This window comes from Balaenoptera borealis, assembly GCF_965194805.1.
Source record: "Balaenoptera borealis genome assembly, chromosome: 15".
NCBI classification, from domain to species: domain Eukaryota; kingdom Metazoa; phylum Chordata; class Mammalia; order Artiodactyla; family Balaenopteridae; genus Balaenoptera; species Balaenoptera borealis.
In genome coordinates this window covers 29,844,702-29,859,729 of record NC_138871.1, presented here as the reverse complement: position 1 = coordinate 29,859,729, position 15,028 = coordinate 29,844,702, and the positions used below count along the sequence as shown (strand labels likewise).

The 15,028-nt window shown below is 37.9% G+C and overlaps 1 protein-coding gene across 6 annotated transcripts in view; it reads right to left on the bottom strand.

The window, feature by feature from the left end:
• Positions 1–15,028, bottom strand: part of EXOC6B (exocyst complex component 6B) — a 717,372-nt gene that overhangs the window by 168,063 nt on the left and 534,281 nt on the right. For all 6 annotated transcript variants that reach the window (XM_082356334.1, XM_082356335.1, XM_082356337.1 and 3 more), the window contains one exon: positions 2,270–2,343. In XM_082356334.1, coding sequence (XP_082212460.1) covers positions 2,270–2,343 — 74 coding nt within the window. The remainder of the gene's footprint in view (positions 1–2,269; positions 2,344–15,028) is intronic.

The following is a 15,028-nucleotide window of genomic DNA, read 5'->3' as shown; positions in this document are numbered from 1 at the left end:
CCAAATTCCATAACTCTATTTTAGGATTCCAAAGAGTAGAGGCAAAAGGACACATACTCAAGGACACCTAATCATGTCTCATTTGAGGTCAAGATATCTCCTTTGAAACCACACTTCCAGACTTTCTATTATAATCGGCACATCTCTTATAGTTCATAAGCTGCTCACTTTAAAAATGATGGTCACTTTAAGTTATGAGAATGACTACGATGAACTGCAAAGAGATAAATATTTTCAGCACGGGATGTGGAAAGATCATTTTTGTCACGCTGATTCAACCTACCTGAGGCCTGCTAATAATGAGCCAGGCAAGTTTTTCAAATGATCTAAGAAAAATTTAAGCTGCTTTAATAGAGACAGATATAAATAGAAATTAAGTGATAGATTCAATAGGAAGAGGCATATCCTTTCATGATTCAGTGAAATTTTGGAGTTTTGGTTTCTACTACTAAAACTCCATAATAGGAACTCTGAGAACAAAAATGTAACAGAAAATAGGAACTTAAGCATAAGCAACAGTGCTCACTGAGAGCTCACAAGTACTTGAGCATTCATCCCCAGTTCAGATCCACCTTATTTCGGCTGTGTTTTCTAACTTACTCCCTTAGTTAACGTTTTCTGTGAACACTAGTTGCTTTCCATAGGGACCGAAACCACAAACTCGAGAGAATGACCACACTTCCTTTCCATGAAGAGTGAGAAGGGAAAAATTTTTCCTTGGATGTGTTTTCCCAATGAAATTCAATTTCTGCTTTCCAAGAAATGCCAATTGGCTCAGAAGTCTCTGAGAAGAAACAGTGCCGGGAAAGTCAAGCAGATACCACTCCACAAAACCATAAAGCAAAATTCCCATCTTTCAGGTTTACATCAACCAAGGGGTTAAAACCTGAACATCTCGGTTGAGTTGCTGAATCCACAGGTGGAAGGTGTTAAGTGTGGAAAGAGATACTCAGCTGCATTTGGGACCATGCTGGGAAAGCCTTTATGTGCAAGAGAACCCCCACCTCAACTCCTAAATATTAAGTTGACACACGTTTCTGGGACGCGGCCTGAATCCTCAAACTTTGGCGGGTCTATAGAGACACAATTTTCTGTTTTCTGCTTAACAGGGCTTTCCAGAATTGTCATCAGATGACAGATTACACCACCCATCCACAAGGATTCAGGGGTAGCTCAGGCCATCCATTATGGGTTAAAAGCTGTTCTAGCATGAATCGAGTCACAGTGGTAAGGAGACTACCAATACAAGGGGTCCTACAGCTTTAAGAAATACCCTGGGCATCTAAAAGTTCTCAGAATGCAAACTTTGTCAGCTCTGAAAACAAGAGGCACTGCATCATTATGGCAGGAGAAACAAAGCCAGCCCCCTTTTAAAAAACAGACAAAAAAAAAAAAGATTGTTTTAATAGGAGAGAAGCATCAGTCATTGATTCTTACTTCATTCACACTTTCTATCCAACCCCATCCATCTTCAGAGTGAAGAGATGACAGAGCCCAGTTAACTCTCTCCCTCTTTCGGCCCCCGCCCATACTGCTCCTCTATACCCCATCCACCAAGGCCTACCAACCCACCCTTTTCAATCTGCAAGCAACAGCTCTATAGCACGACTCTTTCTATCTAATGGGCTTGCAAAGCTCAGGTATACCTAAATACAGGCTTTCATCACATTACTTTAGTAGGGTTGCCTGTCAGGTTAGCATGACTGGTCAGGGCCTTTGCTAATTATCTAAAATGACCACTTAGTCACTCATGGCTGACCGCATTCTACAAAGGAGGGGATGGGAAGACTTAAGGCAACAGAAAAAAGTCAACAAACCAAACCAACAATCCAGAATGTAAAATATTTCATTTTTCTTAAATGCTACTGCCCTCATTATCTGCAAACAAAAGTCCTCTGGGCAGGCAGTCTCTGCATCAGTGCACCTGCTTAGCACTGGTTTGCTGAGCTATCTTTTTGCTGTGTCTGCAGAAGCCAACTATAGCACAATGGGTCACATCACTTGAGAGTCACTTGAGTCCCTCTACATTCTGGGTCCCTCCTCCCACCTCCTGCCTTCCCTTCCACCCACAAAACCTTTAACTCCACCATAGCTAAGGATCCCAGATAGCTAAATAAAAGAGGTGGCCTCAAACACAGGGAAAAACCCTTAGGTCTCCAGTGTGAATCGCCAACGCCAATCCCCCTCCCCTCCCCTTTTCCTTAAGACCTGATGGTCTTCAGTCACACATCTTAAAAGAAAAACAAAAAACAAAAACACAAAGACTTACTTGTCTCAAGTCGATGAAGGCCAACTGCAGCGTGTCCTCCTGGAACCCAGGCACCGGGCCGGATCTGGCAAACTCTGTGGGAAAGAAAAGAGGATAAAAAGCGCCTTTAACTAACCATGGACAGGGAGATTGGCAGACGGATGACAGGGAAGACAAGAGAGGCTGGGGGAGAGGAGGACCAAGCTTCTAAGGAGTCATGTCTCTCTCCCTTCAGCTTCTTTGTTTGCCCTTCAAAATTCGTGTCATCAAAACACCATTAATTCCAGAATCCTGACAGCAAGGAAACTGTACTAATTCGACCTGAAATTTATTCCCATGAGCCGCGCTGGGCTTCAGAGTATTTGTTTTGTGAATGGACAAACAACTTGCAAAGGAGGAGGGAGTGGGGGAGAGAAAAAAGTTTTTCCTCTCAACACATTAAAATCTTCAGCTGTGAAACTCTTTTCAGTTCCGAAAGCTATTTATATTTTAGATTGCTGAAGGAATTTTCGAATTTCACGCCTGTCACCTCATTCCCCAAGCATTTATCAAAAAATATTCCCTGCCACATCATTAATTATTCCCTCACTGATTATTTGTATTATCTCATGAGTGCATTATCGTCAACACACACACAGACACACACTCACACAGACACACACACCAGCAGCAGAGGCTGCCCCAATCTAGCGCTTGGCTCTTCAGTAAAAGAGTATTGCAGATATGAAAAGACCCATCTAAATAAATCTCACTGCAAAAACTTAGGAAACATTTGTACATGTCCATCCTTCTAGTGTATTCTTTGTTCTTGACTTCTACTTCTATTCCACTCTCAAAAATTCTTTTTTTCTCTTCCCTCTACCCGAATTTAGTCTTAGGTCAAAGAGACCACATGAATGCTATTTGCAATTTACAGTAGCGCCTTGGGTACATGCTCAGTTTATGACTCTGGCTTCTACATTGTTAATAAGAAGATAACTGCACAGGGCTATAGGGACAAGTACCAGTAACAGTTAAGAATGTCAAATTTTATTGTCCCTAAGCCCTGCTTATTATGCAATCAAAAGGTCTTGTTTAAGCCCCTACATACACACAAAACACACACACACACACACACACACACACACACACATACAGAGCAAATTCAAAAGTTGGACAGTTACTAACTATGCCTTGAATCCTCTCTGTGAAGCCAAAGCATGATAAACATTTAACATCAATCTACTATTTACCTCAAAAACAACTCAAGTATCTGCTCAAAGCAAATATGAAAAGGAATGTTTTCCTTTCAATTATATTTTTCTTCAGGAATGAATTTAAGAAATTATAGAAAGTTGGTATCATATTATTCTTTTGAAATTAAATAAAATCCATCAAGATATCTGCATATATGTCTGGAAAATTACTTCAAACAACTAGTAGCTGCATAGATTCAAATGATGATTTATGAACAATGACACGAATTTCTGTTCTTTAAAAATATTTTCCATCTAGGAAATTTCTACTAGGTTTTCATAAAATCCTTGACCTACCTTAAAAAATAATGTTAACAACGTAAGTTGCAGGGAACACAAAAACATTATGTGAAATGAAATTTAAAACAAGTTATGAAACGAATTGTATAGAGCACAAAGTGTTGTACAACTGTAACACAAAATATTCTTATTCTAGAGATTTTAAATAAAAATGACTCAAATGGAAGGAGATAAACTATATAGAATGATTAGCACATTAAGTTTCTATTTCCTTTGGAAAGAAAATTTATATGCCATTTATAAATGAATTCTATCATATGTATAGCCCAAATGATTAAAGTTTTAAAAGAGTAAAGTTCTAAGACTATACAAATACACGATGAGAGCCATGTTAATAAAAGCTTGACAGAATCCATCCTTCATATCTTACAATAGCCATTATCTGGGATAACCTTGTATATGGCCACTGCTCAATTACAAGTACAACTTTCCCATACTATGCTCCTGTAGAAAGCAGTCCTTTGAATTACAGCCACAGCCACTCTTTGAGTCTTGATTGTCAGATGGTCAGCTTAAATAAGCTTCCCATGCCTGGGAGTTTCATCCAAGGTTGGTAGATTATCACTGTTGCTCCCGTATGACATAACAGCTATGCTGCATCATCTGAAGTCCTCTCTGGCAGTAGGAACCTTGCCTGAGTCAAGATGCAGCAACTATCACGGTGTTCTGCTGCCCTACACATGTTCAGTTCAACAGGATTGCCCTATGATACATGGTTTGCATGCTTGAGAGGTGGCTACACATTCTTGAATCTCCTTATTGGGCATGCCCCCTGGGGTTGACATGATGCTGATGAAACCACTCAGGAATCTGGATGTGATACATATTTAGTCAGAGCTGTACTTTATAGACCTCATTTTATGACACACTGAATCTTCCAGGCTCCCAGAGGACATGGTGGCCTTTTAGATTTGATTTTCCTTTTATAAATCAGGGAATGAAAAGTACATCATGTGTGACAGAGTAAAGAGATTAATTTTGGGGTATAGCTTATGGAAATGTTTAATTACTATATATTCAACTTCATATTTACATTTTTTTTCTCATTGTTTTACATATGTAATTCTTGTCTTCCCACGTAGGCAGTAAAGTCCTTAGGGATAAGGACCACATCACAGAACGTAGCAAGTATTAAAAACAGTAGATGTCCAACAAATACTTATATATTAATTTACAGAAATAACAAGATTAACTAATTACACATATTCTTTACTGCCAGTGAAAATCTTTGGATTGCAATAGTAGGGCACCTTTAACCTGAGTATCAATAAGTAGGCTTTAGGAATTTATGAGCTCCCTAAAATTAGATGCCCAATGATTGAGGAGATGGGCTTTGGGTCATAAAAATCAGTTTGAGCTCCAGTTACTAGCTCTAAGGCCATGTGCAAACTACTTAATCTCCTTAAAGCTTCAATGTCTTCATCTCAAAAATAAGGGTAACAGCATATTCCTTACAGTGCTGCTACGAGGATTAAGTGAAACAACTATGTAAAGCAGTTGGCAGAGTGCCTGGCATATCATCATTGATTATCATTACAATTAGTTTTTTGTGGGAATATGTGTTTCTCTGTGAAGAAGGTTCATATCTTTTATTGACTTCTCAGAGGGTTGGTGACCAAACAAAGGTCAAGAGACACTATTCTATATCCAGAACAAAACAGTAGAAGAAATTCAGCTACTATTCAGTTATGAGTTAGTGAGTTGGTATTGAAAATTTATAGGCAAATATTTAAGTGCTTCACTTAAAGGAAGCTGATATGACTAATTACTAGTGTATTAGCCACAGCACAGTAATTTTCACTGGTATTATTTGAGAAATTAATAAATGCATGAAATAGATCTCCCATAATTTTGTGATTCAATTATTTCCTTTAAAACATGACTGTTCTTCTAGAGTCAATTTTTTCCATATATGAAAAATTTTTTTTTTTGACATCTTTATTGAAGTATAATTGCCTTACAATGGTGTGTTAGCTTCTGCTTTATAACAAAGTGAATCAGTTATACATATACAATATGTTCCCATTTCTCTTCCCTCTTGCATCTCCCTCCCTCCCACCCTCCCCATCCCGCCCCTCTAGGTGGTCACAAAGCACCGAGCTGATCTCCTTGTGCTATGCGGCTGCTTCCCACTAGTTATCTATTTTACATTTGGTAGTGTATATATGTCCATGACACTCTCTTACCCTGTCACATCTCACCCCACCCCCTCCCCATATCCTCAAGTCCATTCTCTAGTAGGTCTGTGTCTTTATTCCCGTCTTGCCACTAGGTTCTTCATGGCCTTTTTTTTTTTTTTTCCCTTAGATTCCGTATATATGTGTTAGCATACTGTATTTGTTTTTCTCTTTCTGACTTACTTCACTCTGTATGACAGACTCTAACTCCATCCACCTCATTACAAATACCTCCATTTCATTTCTTTTTATGGCTGAGTAATATTCCATTGTATATATGTGCCATATCTTCTTTATCCATTCATCTGTCGATGGACATTTAGGTTGCTTCCATGTCCTGGCTATTGTAAATAGAGCTGCAATGAACATTTTGGTACATGACTCTTTTTGACCTATGGTTTTCTCAGGGTATATGCCCAGTAGTGGGATTGCTGGGTCGTATGGTAGTTCTATTTGTAGTTTTTTAAGGAACCTCCATACTGTTCTCCATAGTGGCTGTATCAATTTACATTCCCACCAACAGTGCAAGAGTGTTCCCTTTCCTCCACACCCTCTCCAGCATTTATTGTTTCTAGATTTTTTGATGATGGCCATTCTGACTGGTGTGAGATGATATCTCATTGTAGTTTTGATTTGCATTTCTCTAATGATTAATGATGTTGAGCATGCTTTCATGTGTCTGTAGGCCATCTGTATATCTTCTTTGGAGAAATGTCTATTTAGGTCTTCTGCCCATTTTTGGATTGGGTTGTTCGTTTTTTTGTTTTTGAGCTGCATGAGCTGCTTGTAAATCTTGGAGATTAATCCTTTGTCAGTTGCTTCATTTGCAAATATTTTCTCCCATTCTGATGGTTGTCTTTTGGTCTTGTTTATGGTTTCCTTTGCTGTGCAAAAGCTTTTAAGTTTCATTAGGTCCCATTTGTTTATTTGTGTTCTTATTTCCATTTCTCTGGGAGCTGGGTCAAAAAGAATCTTGCTGTGATGTATGTCATAGAGTGTTCTGCCTATGTTTTCCTCTAAGAGTTTGATAGTGTCTGCCCTTACACTTAGGTCTTTAATCCATTTTGAGTTTATTTTTGTGCATGGTGTCAGGGAGTGTTCTAATTTCATACTTTTACATGTACCTGTCCAATTTTCCCAGCACCACTTATTGAAGAGGCTGTCTTTTCTCCACTGTATATGCTTGCCTCCTTTATCAAAGATAAGGTGACCATATGTGTGTGGGTTTATCTCTGGGCTTTCTATCCTGTTCCATTGATCTATATTTCTGTTTTTGTGCCAGTACCAAACTGTCTTGATTACTGAAGCTTTGTAATATAGTCTGAAGTCAGGGAGCCTGATTCCCCCAGCTCCATTTTTCGTTCTCAAGATTGCTTTGGCTATTCGGGGTCTTTTGTGTTTCCATACAAATTGTGAAATTTTTTGTTCTAGTTCTGTGAAAAATGCCAGTTGTAGTTTGATAGGGATTGCATTGAATCTGTAGATTGCTTTGGGTAGTAGAGTCATTTTCACAATGTTGATTCTTCCAATCCAAGAACATGGTATATCTCTCCATCTATTTGTATCATCTTATGAAAAATGTTAAGAGCGTAAGAAAGTGTGAATATTTTTTTAAAGTTTGTATTTAGTCTGACGTCAACTATGTAAAATACAATATGAATAGAAAACACGACAGTAAGCATTTATTTCATAATGTTAACTGAGGCTGTTAGAGAGAGGAAGATTACAAGGGATTTTATTATTCTTTACATTTTATAAACTTTAAAAATGAGACCACTTTTATAATCAGAGAAAAGGAAATAGAAGCACACACACACACACACACACACACCCCTCAAAATTATTTAGTGCTATTTTCTCTAGTAATAAGAGCTATAACTTGTTCAAGATTTAGAATTATAGCCAACTGGGATTGATCTGCACACCCACGTCATAAGAGGCTGCTTGATAGAGAGAAGGAAAACTACACATGGGAGGGGGACGAGGAGCCCCAAGTCTGCTGACACATATACAAACTGATTATATGTACACACAGAAGCTTTCCTTTAGAATCATGAATAAAAACTTTCCTTCTTTTGACATCATAAAAAGGAGTACATGTCTCTACTAGTGGCCAAGTGGAACCAATGGATATATGGGGCACAGTGAAAAAGTCTCTTTCTGGACTTGTCTCTGGATTCCAAGGTCTGTGGTATGTTTTCAGTCTCTAAGTGGCTGAAGCCAGTGCCAAAGTTTCCAAAGGCTGGAGTTCGGCAGAGTGGCCCTCCACTTAACACAGAACCAAATCCTACCTTTGACTATCTTATGTTATGTGGGGACAGAATCAAGGTTCCAATGAGGCTGGCAAGAGAGCTTCCTCTTGGAAAACTTGCTCAGGTTAGTGGAGCCCCTGACCAGCACCCAGCCATCCTTCAGACAGCTCGGCTCTCCCCAGCAGCTCTTCCCTGCCCTCGTCCAATCACAGTATGGACAAGAGTTGAAGCTGGGATCGGGGCCTGCCTCCAAGATCCAACGTGCAAATGTGAAAAATCTTTTAATGAGATACATTTTCATTTTAAAAAAATTAAAAGGAGGTGTACAAAGTTATAGGAAAAAAGGCATATTGTTAAGTGAAGGTATAAAGAGGGAAAGAAAATAAGAGGTATAAAGGTATAAAGAGGGAAAGAAAAAACCCCTCACTTAAATATCCAACATTCCTTCACACTCTCATACACACTTAAATCGATGAGGTGTGGCAATTGTTTTTAAAGCAATATTAATTTCTCAAAAGTATCCTATAGTTTTACATTTCTAATAATCTTCATATTATAATGAAATAAAATTGCCAAAGTAGAAAAAGGAGGGATTCCACTAATTTCAAAATGCTTTCTACGCTGCTTGAAGGCTGGTCTTAAAACTAACTGCCGCTTAGATGGGGGGAGAAAAAACATGTTTAAATCAACTTAAAAATTATCTGGTACATTCATATTTGGCTGAGGAAAACAAAATATAAATTTTATAAAGAGCAGAGAACCCTAATTAGAATAAAATGGGAGAGTCAGAGTTAGAAGGGGCTTTGAGGAATCAAAATGACTGTCTTACATCCAGAGAAAAGTACTCTCGTTTTTCAGAGTTCAAGGCCTTGAGAGAGAAGAGGGAAGTGAATGAAACTCAGAAAGGTTAAAAGGTTATAGGGAGGGGGAAGGGTAAGCTGGGACGAAGTGAGAGAGTGGCATGGACATATATACACTACCAAACGTAAAATAGATAGCTAGTGGGAAGCAGCCGCATAGCACAGGGAGATCAGCTCGGTGCTTTGTGACCACCTAGAGGGGTGAGATAGGGAGGGTGGAAGGGAGATACAAGAGGGAGGGGATATGGGGATATATGTATACATACGTATAGCTGATTCACTTTGTTATACAGCAGCAACTAACACACCATTGTAAAGCAATTATACTCCAATAAAGATTTTAAAAAAATAAATTAATTAAAAAAATAAAAGGTTATAGGTGAAGTTGGCTGGTGAGGACCTGGAAAAGCTTGACTTATGTGTTCGTCTCACTCTTTTTTTTTTTTTTTTTTTTTGCCCCTACTTGCATGTAGGGTTCCCAGGATATAGGACTTTTAAGTTTTAACACTGGTGTGGTAAAAAAACGTTGCCTGCTATTTCAGTAAACAAGAATATTGCCTGCCATTCTGGTAAACAATGAATGTTACCCCCCATCAAGCCACCAACCATTGCATCCACCCTAGACAGTGTGCCCTGAAGAGATTTCAGGATGAAGAAAAACAGGATACTGGCCCTAGATAGTTAAGATGCATATCAAAGGAATAATTTCTATGAGTCCAGACTCTTGCATCTTTCCATACCTAGGCAAGCACTAAAATCATTAATTTGAGATGTCTGCTTTTTGTGATTAGCTATAATCTATTGATGTTTGACTCCATGTTTGTTTGTTTGTTTCCAGCAAAAAATTCCTATATACCCTGACTCCTCCCTTTACCTCTTTGGAACAATTCTATCTGAGAGGTGTCTCCCGGACTTTAGTTCTCAGTAAGGTCACCAAATAAAACATAACTCTCAAAAAAAAAAAAAAAAGACTGCCTGAGTCTGTAATCTGTATATCTAGACAGGACATTTGAGAATTTATCAAAAGCAAGCTGTGGGAAACAGAATATAAAAGTAATTCTTCTGAATCTTTGCAAATTGTCCGTAGAACAAGAATAATTTTCAAAGGAGATGAGCAAGGTAAAATTTATTTCAGAAAATCAAAACTAGTACAATATCTGGGAAACAGGTAAAATAGCAATTCTTAGAGGAAAAGCTAATTTGCTCAAATAAGAGAACGTTGAAAAGGTAGTGGGCAAAATTTTAACCAGAGGTTCCTGGTTAGTATCATATACTATTGCTCCCAGAGAAGTTCCAGGTCAGACAGTGGATAAGATAGCATCACCAGCCTTCACTGAATGGATTAAGGGTTTGGTTTTTGGCCAAAATGTCAGGTAAGAAAGAAAAGTCAGTCCTCTGGAGCCCAAAGTATGTTGGGCACTTGTTTATATCTTAAGATCATGTCAGGTCACATGTGGTTTTTGTGGGATTACAAAAATAAGAGCTGCTGTTGCTGTATTAATATAATGGTTTCCTGGTATCTGGGTCCCTGGAGCAACAGATAAGGAATATGCTAGACTACAAAGTGTGGCTCTGGGGAAGCTAAAACCTTCTTGCATCACTTCACAGTGGCTCCACTAAGCTAATTACAGAGAAGAGTTGATGGACTCCACAGGGACTCCACTGGAGGCTCTGCTGGTCAGAGAAAGGTCAGCCAGAACATAAGGAAGTAAGTACTAAGGAGAGAGCTATCAAGGAGACAGAAAAAGGGAGGGAGGACTGGTGGGAGGGAAAAGTTCCTTGGAGATTCAGCTGACTATACTTGTATAAGTGTACTTGTATGAACACGTGATCATAAAAAATAGTTACCTTTAATTATCTAGGGTATAATTCTGTGATGTAAATTTTTCTTTGTTTTTACATATTTTAAATAGGTAACTCACTACATCTCCTACCTCAAGAAGGGCAGAGAAAAGTACAGTCTAACTAACCTATTCTGAGTTTCCGTGTGAGAAATATGATTAAAACTGATAATAACAAAGTCTGATAGCAAATGCCAAACCAGTACTCTAAACAGATTTATAAATTGTTTTCAAAGTTTAATTCACCTAACTCCTTTTGCTCTAAAAGACAACTGAAAACTAGGACAGATAGACATAGCTTTTTAATTAGTAAGGGATTAATCCCCTATAAGCTAGGAAATGGCCACAAGCATGAAGAACTTTCATGATGATGCTGAGTAAATAAGCCAATCAGTCTCCATCTGGCTGTCCCTGGTACTGTACCACTGAGAGGAAATGAGGGTTCAGGTACTGGCAGTGACTGGTGTCAATGACAATATACACTCCCCTGGAGAGAGTAGCTGTCTTATGTGGAATAAACCTAGAAAACTGGAGAAGCTGATTTCTATGCCTTGCCTAACATATCTAACATATAAGAAAAATCTGTAAACAGTTTAATGAAATTAATTGGTTGAATCTAGCAAAGCAAATTAGAAAACAATTTTATTCGAGACTTAAAAGAAGGAGATGACATAAATTCCTACCATGTCATGGAGTCCAGGAGGCCACTGGGTACTGTTCTTTGTTTAAGGAAATAATATTTTAAATGGAGGATAAGAATACTTTAGCTGTATTCACCAAATTAAACAGAGTATCTTTTGCACTGCAGAGGAAGAAGGTTAAGGAAAGCCAAGACCATAATAAGTGACAGAACAATGTCATGCCACATGGCATTGGACTTTCCCTTAATATTCCACAAATAATCACCAAAAACATAGCACAAGATGTCCTAGGACTTGCGTTTACAACCTAGAATCCTAAAGCTGAAAGGAGCATTTGTAATTACTGAGGACTTTTACAGAAGAAAAAATTAAAAAGCAAAAAAGGTAAGTTAGTGAACCAGATAGAACCTAATCCCTCTAAATCTGTCTTTCTATTATTTCAATATGCATCCCTGATCTAGAATGTCTAAAAGCAAATATTCACTCTACATGTTCCATATATATATATATATATACACACACACACACACACACACACACACACACACGTATATATGTGTGTATCTGTGTCTTTTTCATTTAGTTAGAGAATAAAATCATAAAAATATATAGATCTGTGTAACGCCACAATGTTCCTCTGAAGTTCCCAAATGCTTTGCAATTTTGCAAAATAAGAGCCAATTTCATAATAGATCTTTTAAAACTATAGTGAAAAGAAGCCTCTCCCAATTAGCAATCAGCAGTGCTTCTGTGCATCTGTAAGAAAACTGAGGATCTGCCATGAAAGGCGTGGGTTTCCTGAGAGATGAGAAAGACTTGTGTTCTGAAGTAGTAACTTTGTATCCTTGGTATTTTTACTCTGCTTTCAAGGACTTAATCTTATCCATGTGTTTGTTCAGCACTGATTATTCTGCTGTACGAACAGAGACTCAGAGCTAAGCTATCTGAAATTTTACATTGAGAAGGATTCTGTAGGGCATTTAACGTAACGATGAAAATCAATTCTCTAGAAAAGCACTGTCCAAATAGAAGTGTGAGCTGCATGTGTAATTTTAGAATTTTTAGTAGACAGGTTAAGAAAACAAAAATTAATTTTAAAATTAGTAATAGTATATCTTGTTTTACCCAATATACCTAAAATATATTAATTTCAACATAAAATTAGTATTTTAAAATTTTTTCATGAGGTTTTTTTCAAAATCCAGGATGTATTTTACACTTAGAGCACAACTCATTTCTGAGCTGCATGTCAAATGCTCTAACAGCCACTTGTGGCGGGTAACTATAGTACTGGACGGCACAGCTTTAGATGATGTTGACTGTAAAGAATGAAAACTAAAACGAAATGTGAAAAGAATGATTTCAGACTTTAAAATGACAAGGAAAGAGCACTCCCCAAATTCATAACAATATGAATTCCATTTTTACATTGGCTATGAAATTAGGATTGAAGCAAATGTTCCTGATACCACACAATGTCTTCTATTCAGCCCATATTTTAAAAATAGGTCAACCTCTGAGAGAGCTATATACTTTGTATGCTCTTCACTGTGCCTGTCAATAAATTTTTATATTACCTCTCTATTAATTCTTATGCTAGTATTCTTACCTTTCTTCTCTTCATCCCATTTTCTTTTCTTATATCTAATTTATTATTTTTTTCAACTTATCCTACTGAAACTGGTCTCAAATCATTTTTGGAATGATTCGGGCATAATTTTTAAAAAATAATAATAGTTGAGCAGCATATGTTTCTGGACAAAGCTCTCTGGCTCTCAATTTCCCCACCAAGTGATACCAGTAGCAATCCTGATCTATAACTGCAAAATGTTTTGTAAGTATACAATACAAAACAAATGCTGACTCATTAAAAGGAAAAGTATCAAGACACTGTCAGTGCTCTTGAACAGGGTGGAGGTATGTCACACAAAGCTATGAAAAATACTGAAAGAGAAATGATTAAGGTAGGTTCCACATAGCATGTTTCCCAAGCTAAAAGAGCTAGATTTTTTAAAAAGTCAATTATGATTCTTTCTAAACTGAAAGCAGATAGTTAATGCTTCTTTGGTACACATTTCGTGGATAGTCTCACAATTTGCCAGGAAAACTGAGTTTCATAGTCTAAGCTGATGGATGTCCACAGAAAATGGATATATCATAAGCTAAGGTAACTGGGATTCCAATCCTTTCTAGAATTTACTTATGTGACCTTGTGCCAATCATATAAGTTTTTAGTGCCAGATGTCTCCTCTGTAAAATGAAATTAAGAATATTTCACTTGCTTAAAGCTATGCGACTGAATCAAATATACTCTTGAGGTCTATTATATAACAAGGAATATATCTGGTCTTTGGTCCCAGCTCCTGACATAGAGGAGCTATGGACTTTTACAGAAGAAAAAATTAAAAAGCAAAAAAGGTAACTCAGTGAACCAGATAGAACCTAATCCCTCTAAATCTATTATTTCAAGGGTATTTCAAATACCCTTGAAAGGTCCTGAGCAATAGGAAAGTTCTTGAGCAATTCACAATGAGCTCCTTTTGACCATACCTAAGTTTATGCTGAAATGACTCCTGTGGGCCCTTAGGTAGTTTTAAGGGAGGGGCTGGACAAGCCAGAAAGACCAAGCCTGTGACTAGAGGTTTGAAACTTTCAGCCCCACCCCCAATCTCCAGGGAGGGGAGGGGAAGGTGATTGATTTCAATCATGTGGCCAATTATTTATTCAATCATGCCTATGTAAAGAAACCCCCATATAAAAACTCTGGACACTGAAGCTCAGTGGATCAGGAATTCCTGATGGGTGAACATGCTGATGTGCTGGAAGGTTGACATGCCTGGAATCCTTAAGGACAGGTCATGGAAACTCTGTTCTGCCCCCCTCCTCCCCAGGATCCTGCCCTATGCATCTCTTCCATTTGGCTGTTGCTGAGTTACAGCCTTTATAATAAAACTGTAATCATAAGTACAGCATTTTTGGTGAGTTATGTGAGTTTTTCTAGTGAATTACTGAACTGAAAGGGGATGTGATGAGCCCCAAATCGGTAGTCAGCTAGGAAGAAGTGCGAGTGGCTTGAGGTCACCTGTGGCTTGTGGCTGATGCCTGAAGAGGGACAGTCTTGTGGGACTGACCCCTTACCCTGTGGAGTCTGCACTAACTCCAGGTAGTTAGTGTTAGAACTGGATTAAATTGCAGAACACCCAGTTGGTGTTGGAAAACTGTTGTTGGAACACAAGGTCCAATCCAGATCAAGCAAATTACAACTTGATATTGAGTCCATTTTAATATCTAGGTTATAGCCAGATGTGTCCCAACATAATTAATGTGAAATTTACTGGAATTGGATACAGTAAAATAATAATATGCTTTTTTTTTGCCTACATGGTCACTTCTTAAATGAATCAAAAAATTTAAAGATATTACACTAAAGCAAGTCTTCATTATGAGAGATCATTTTTGATATGGCAAAATAAA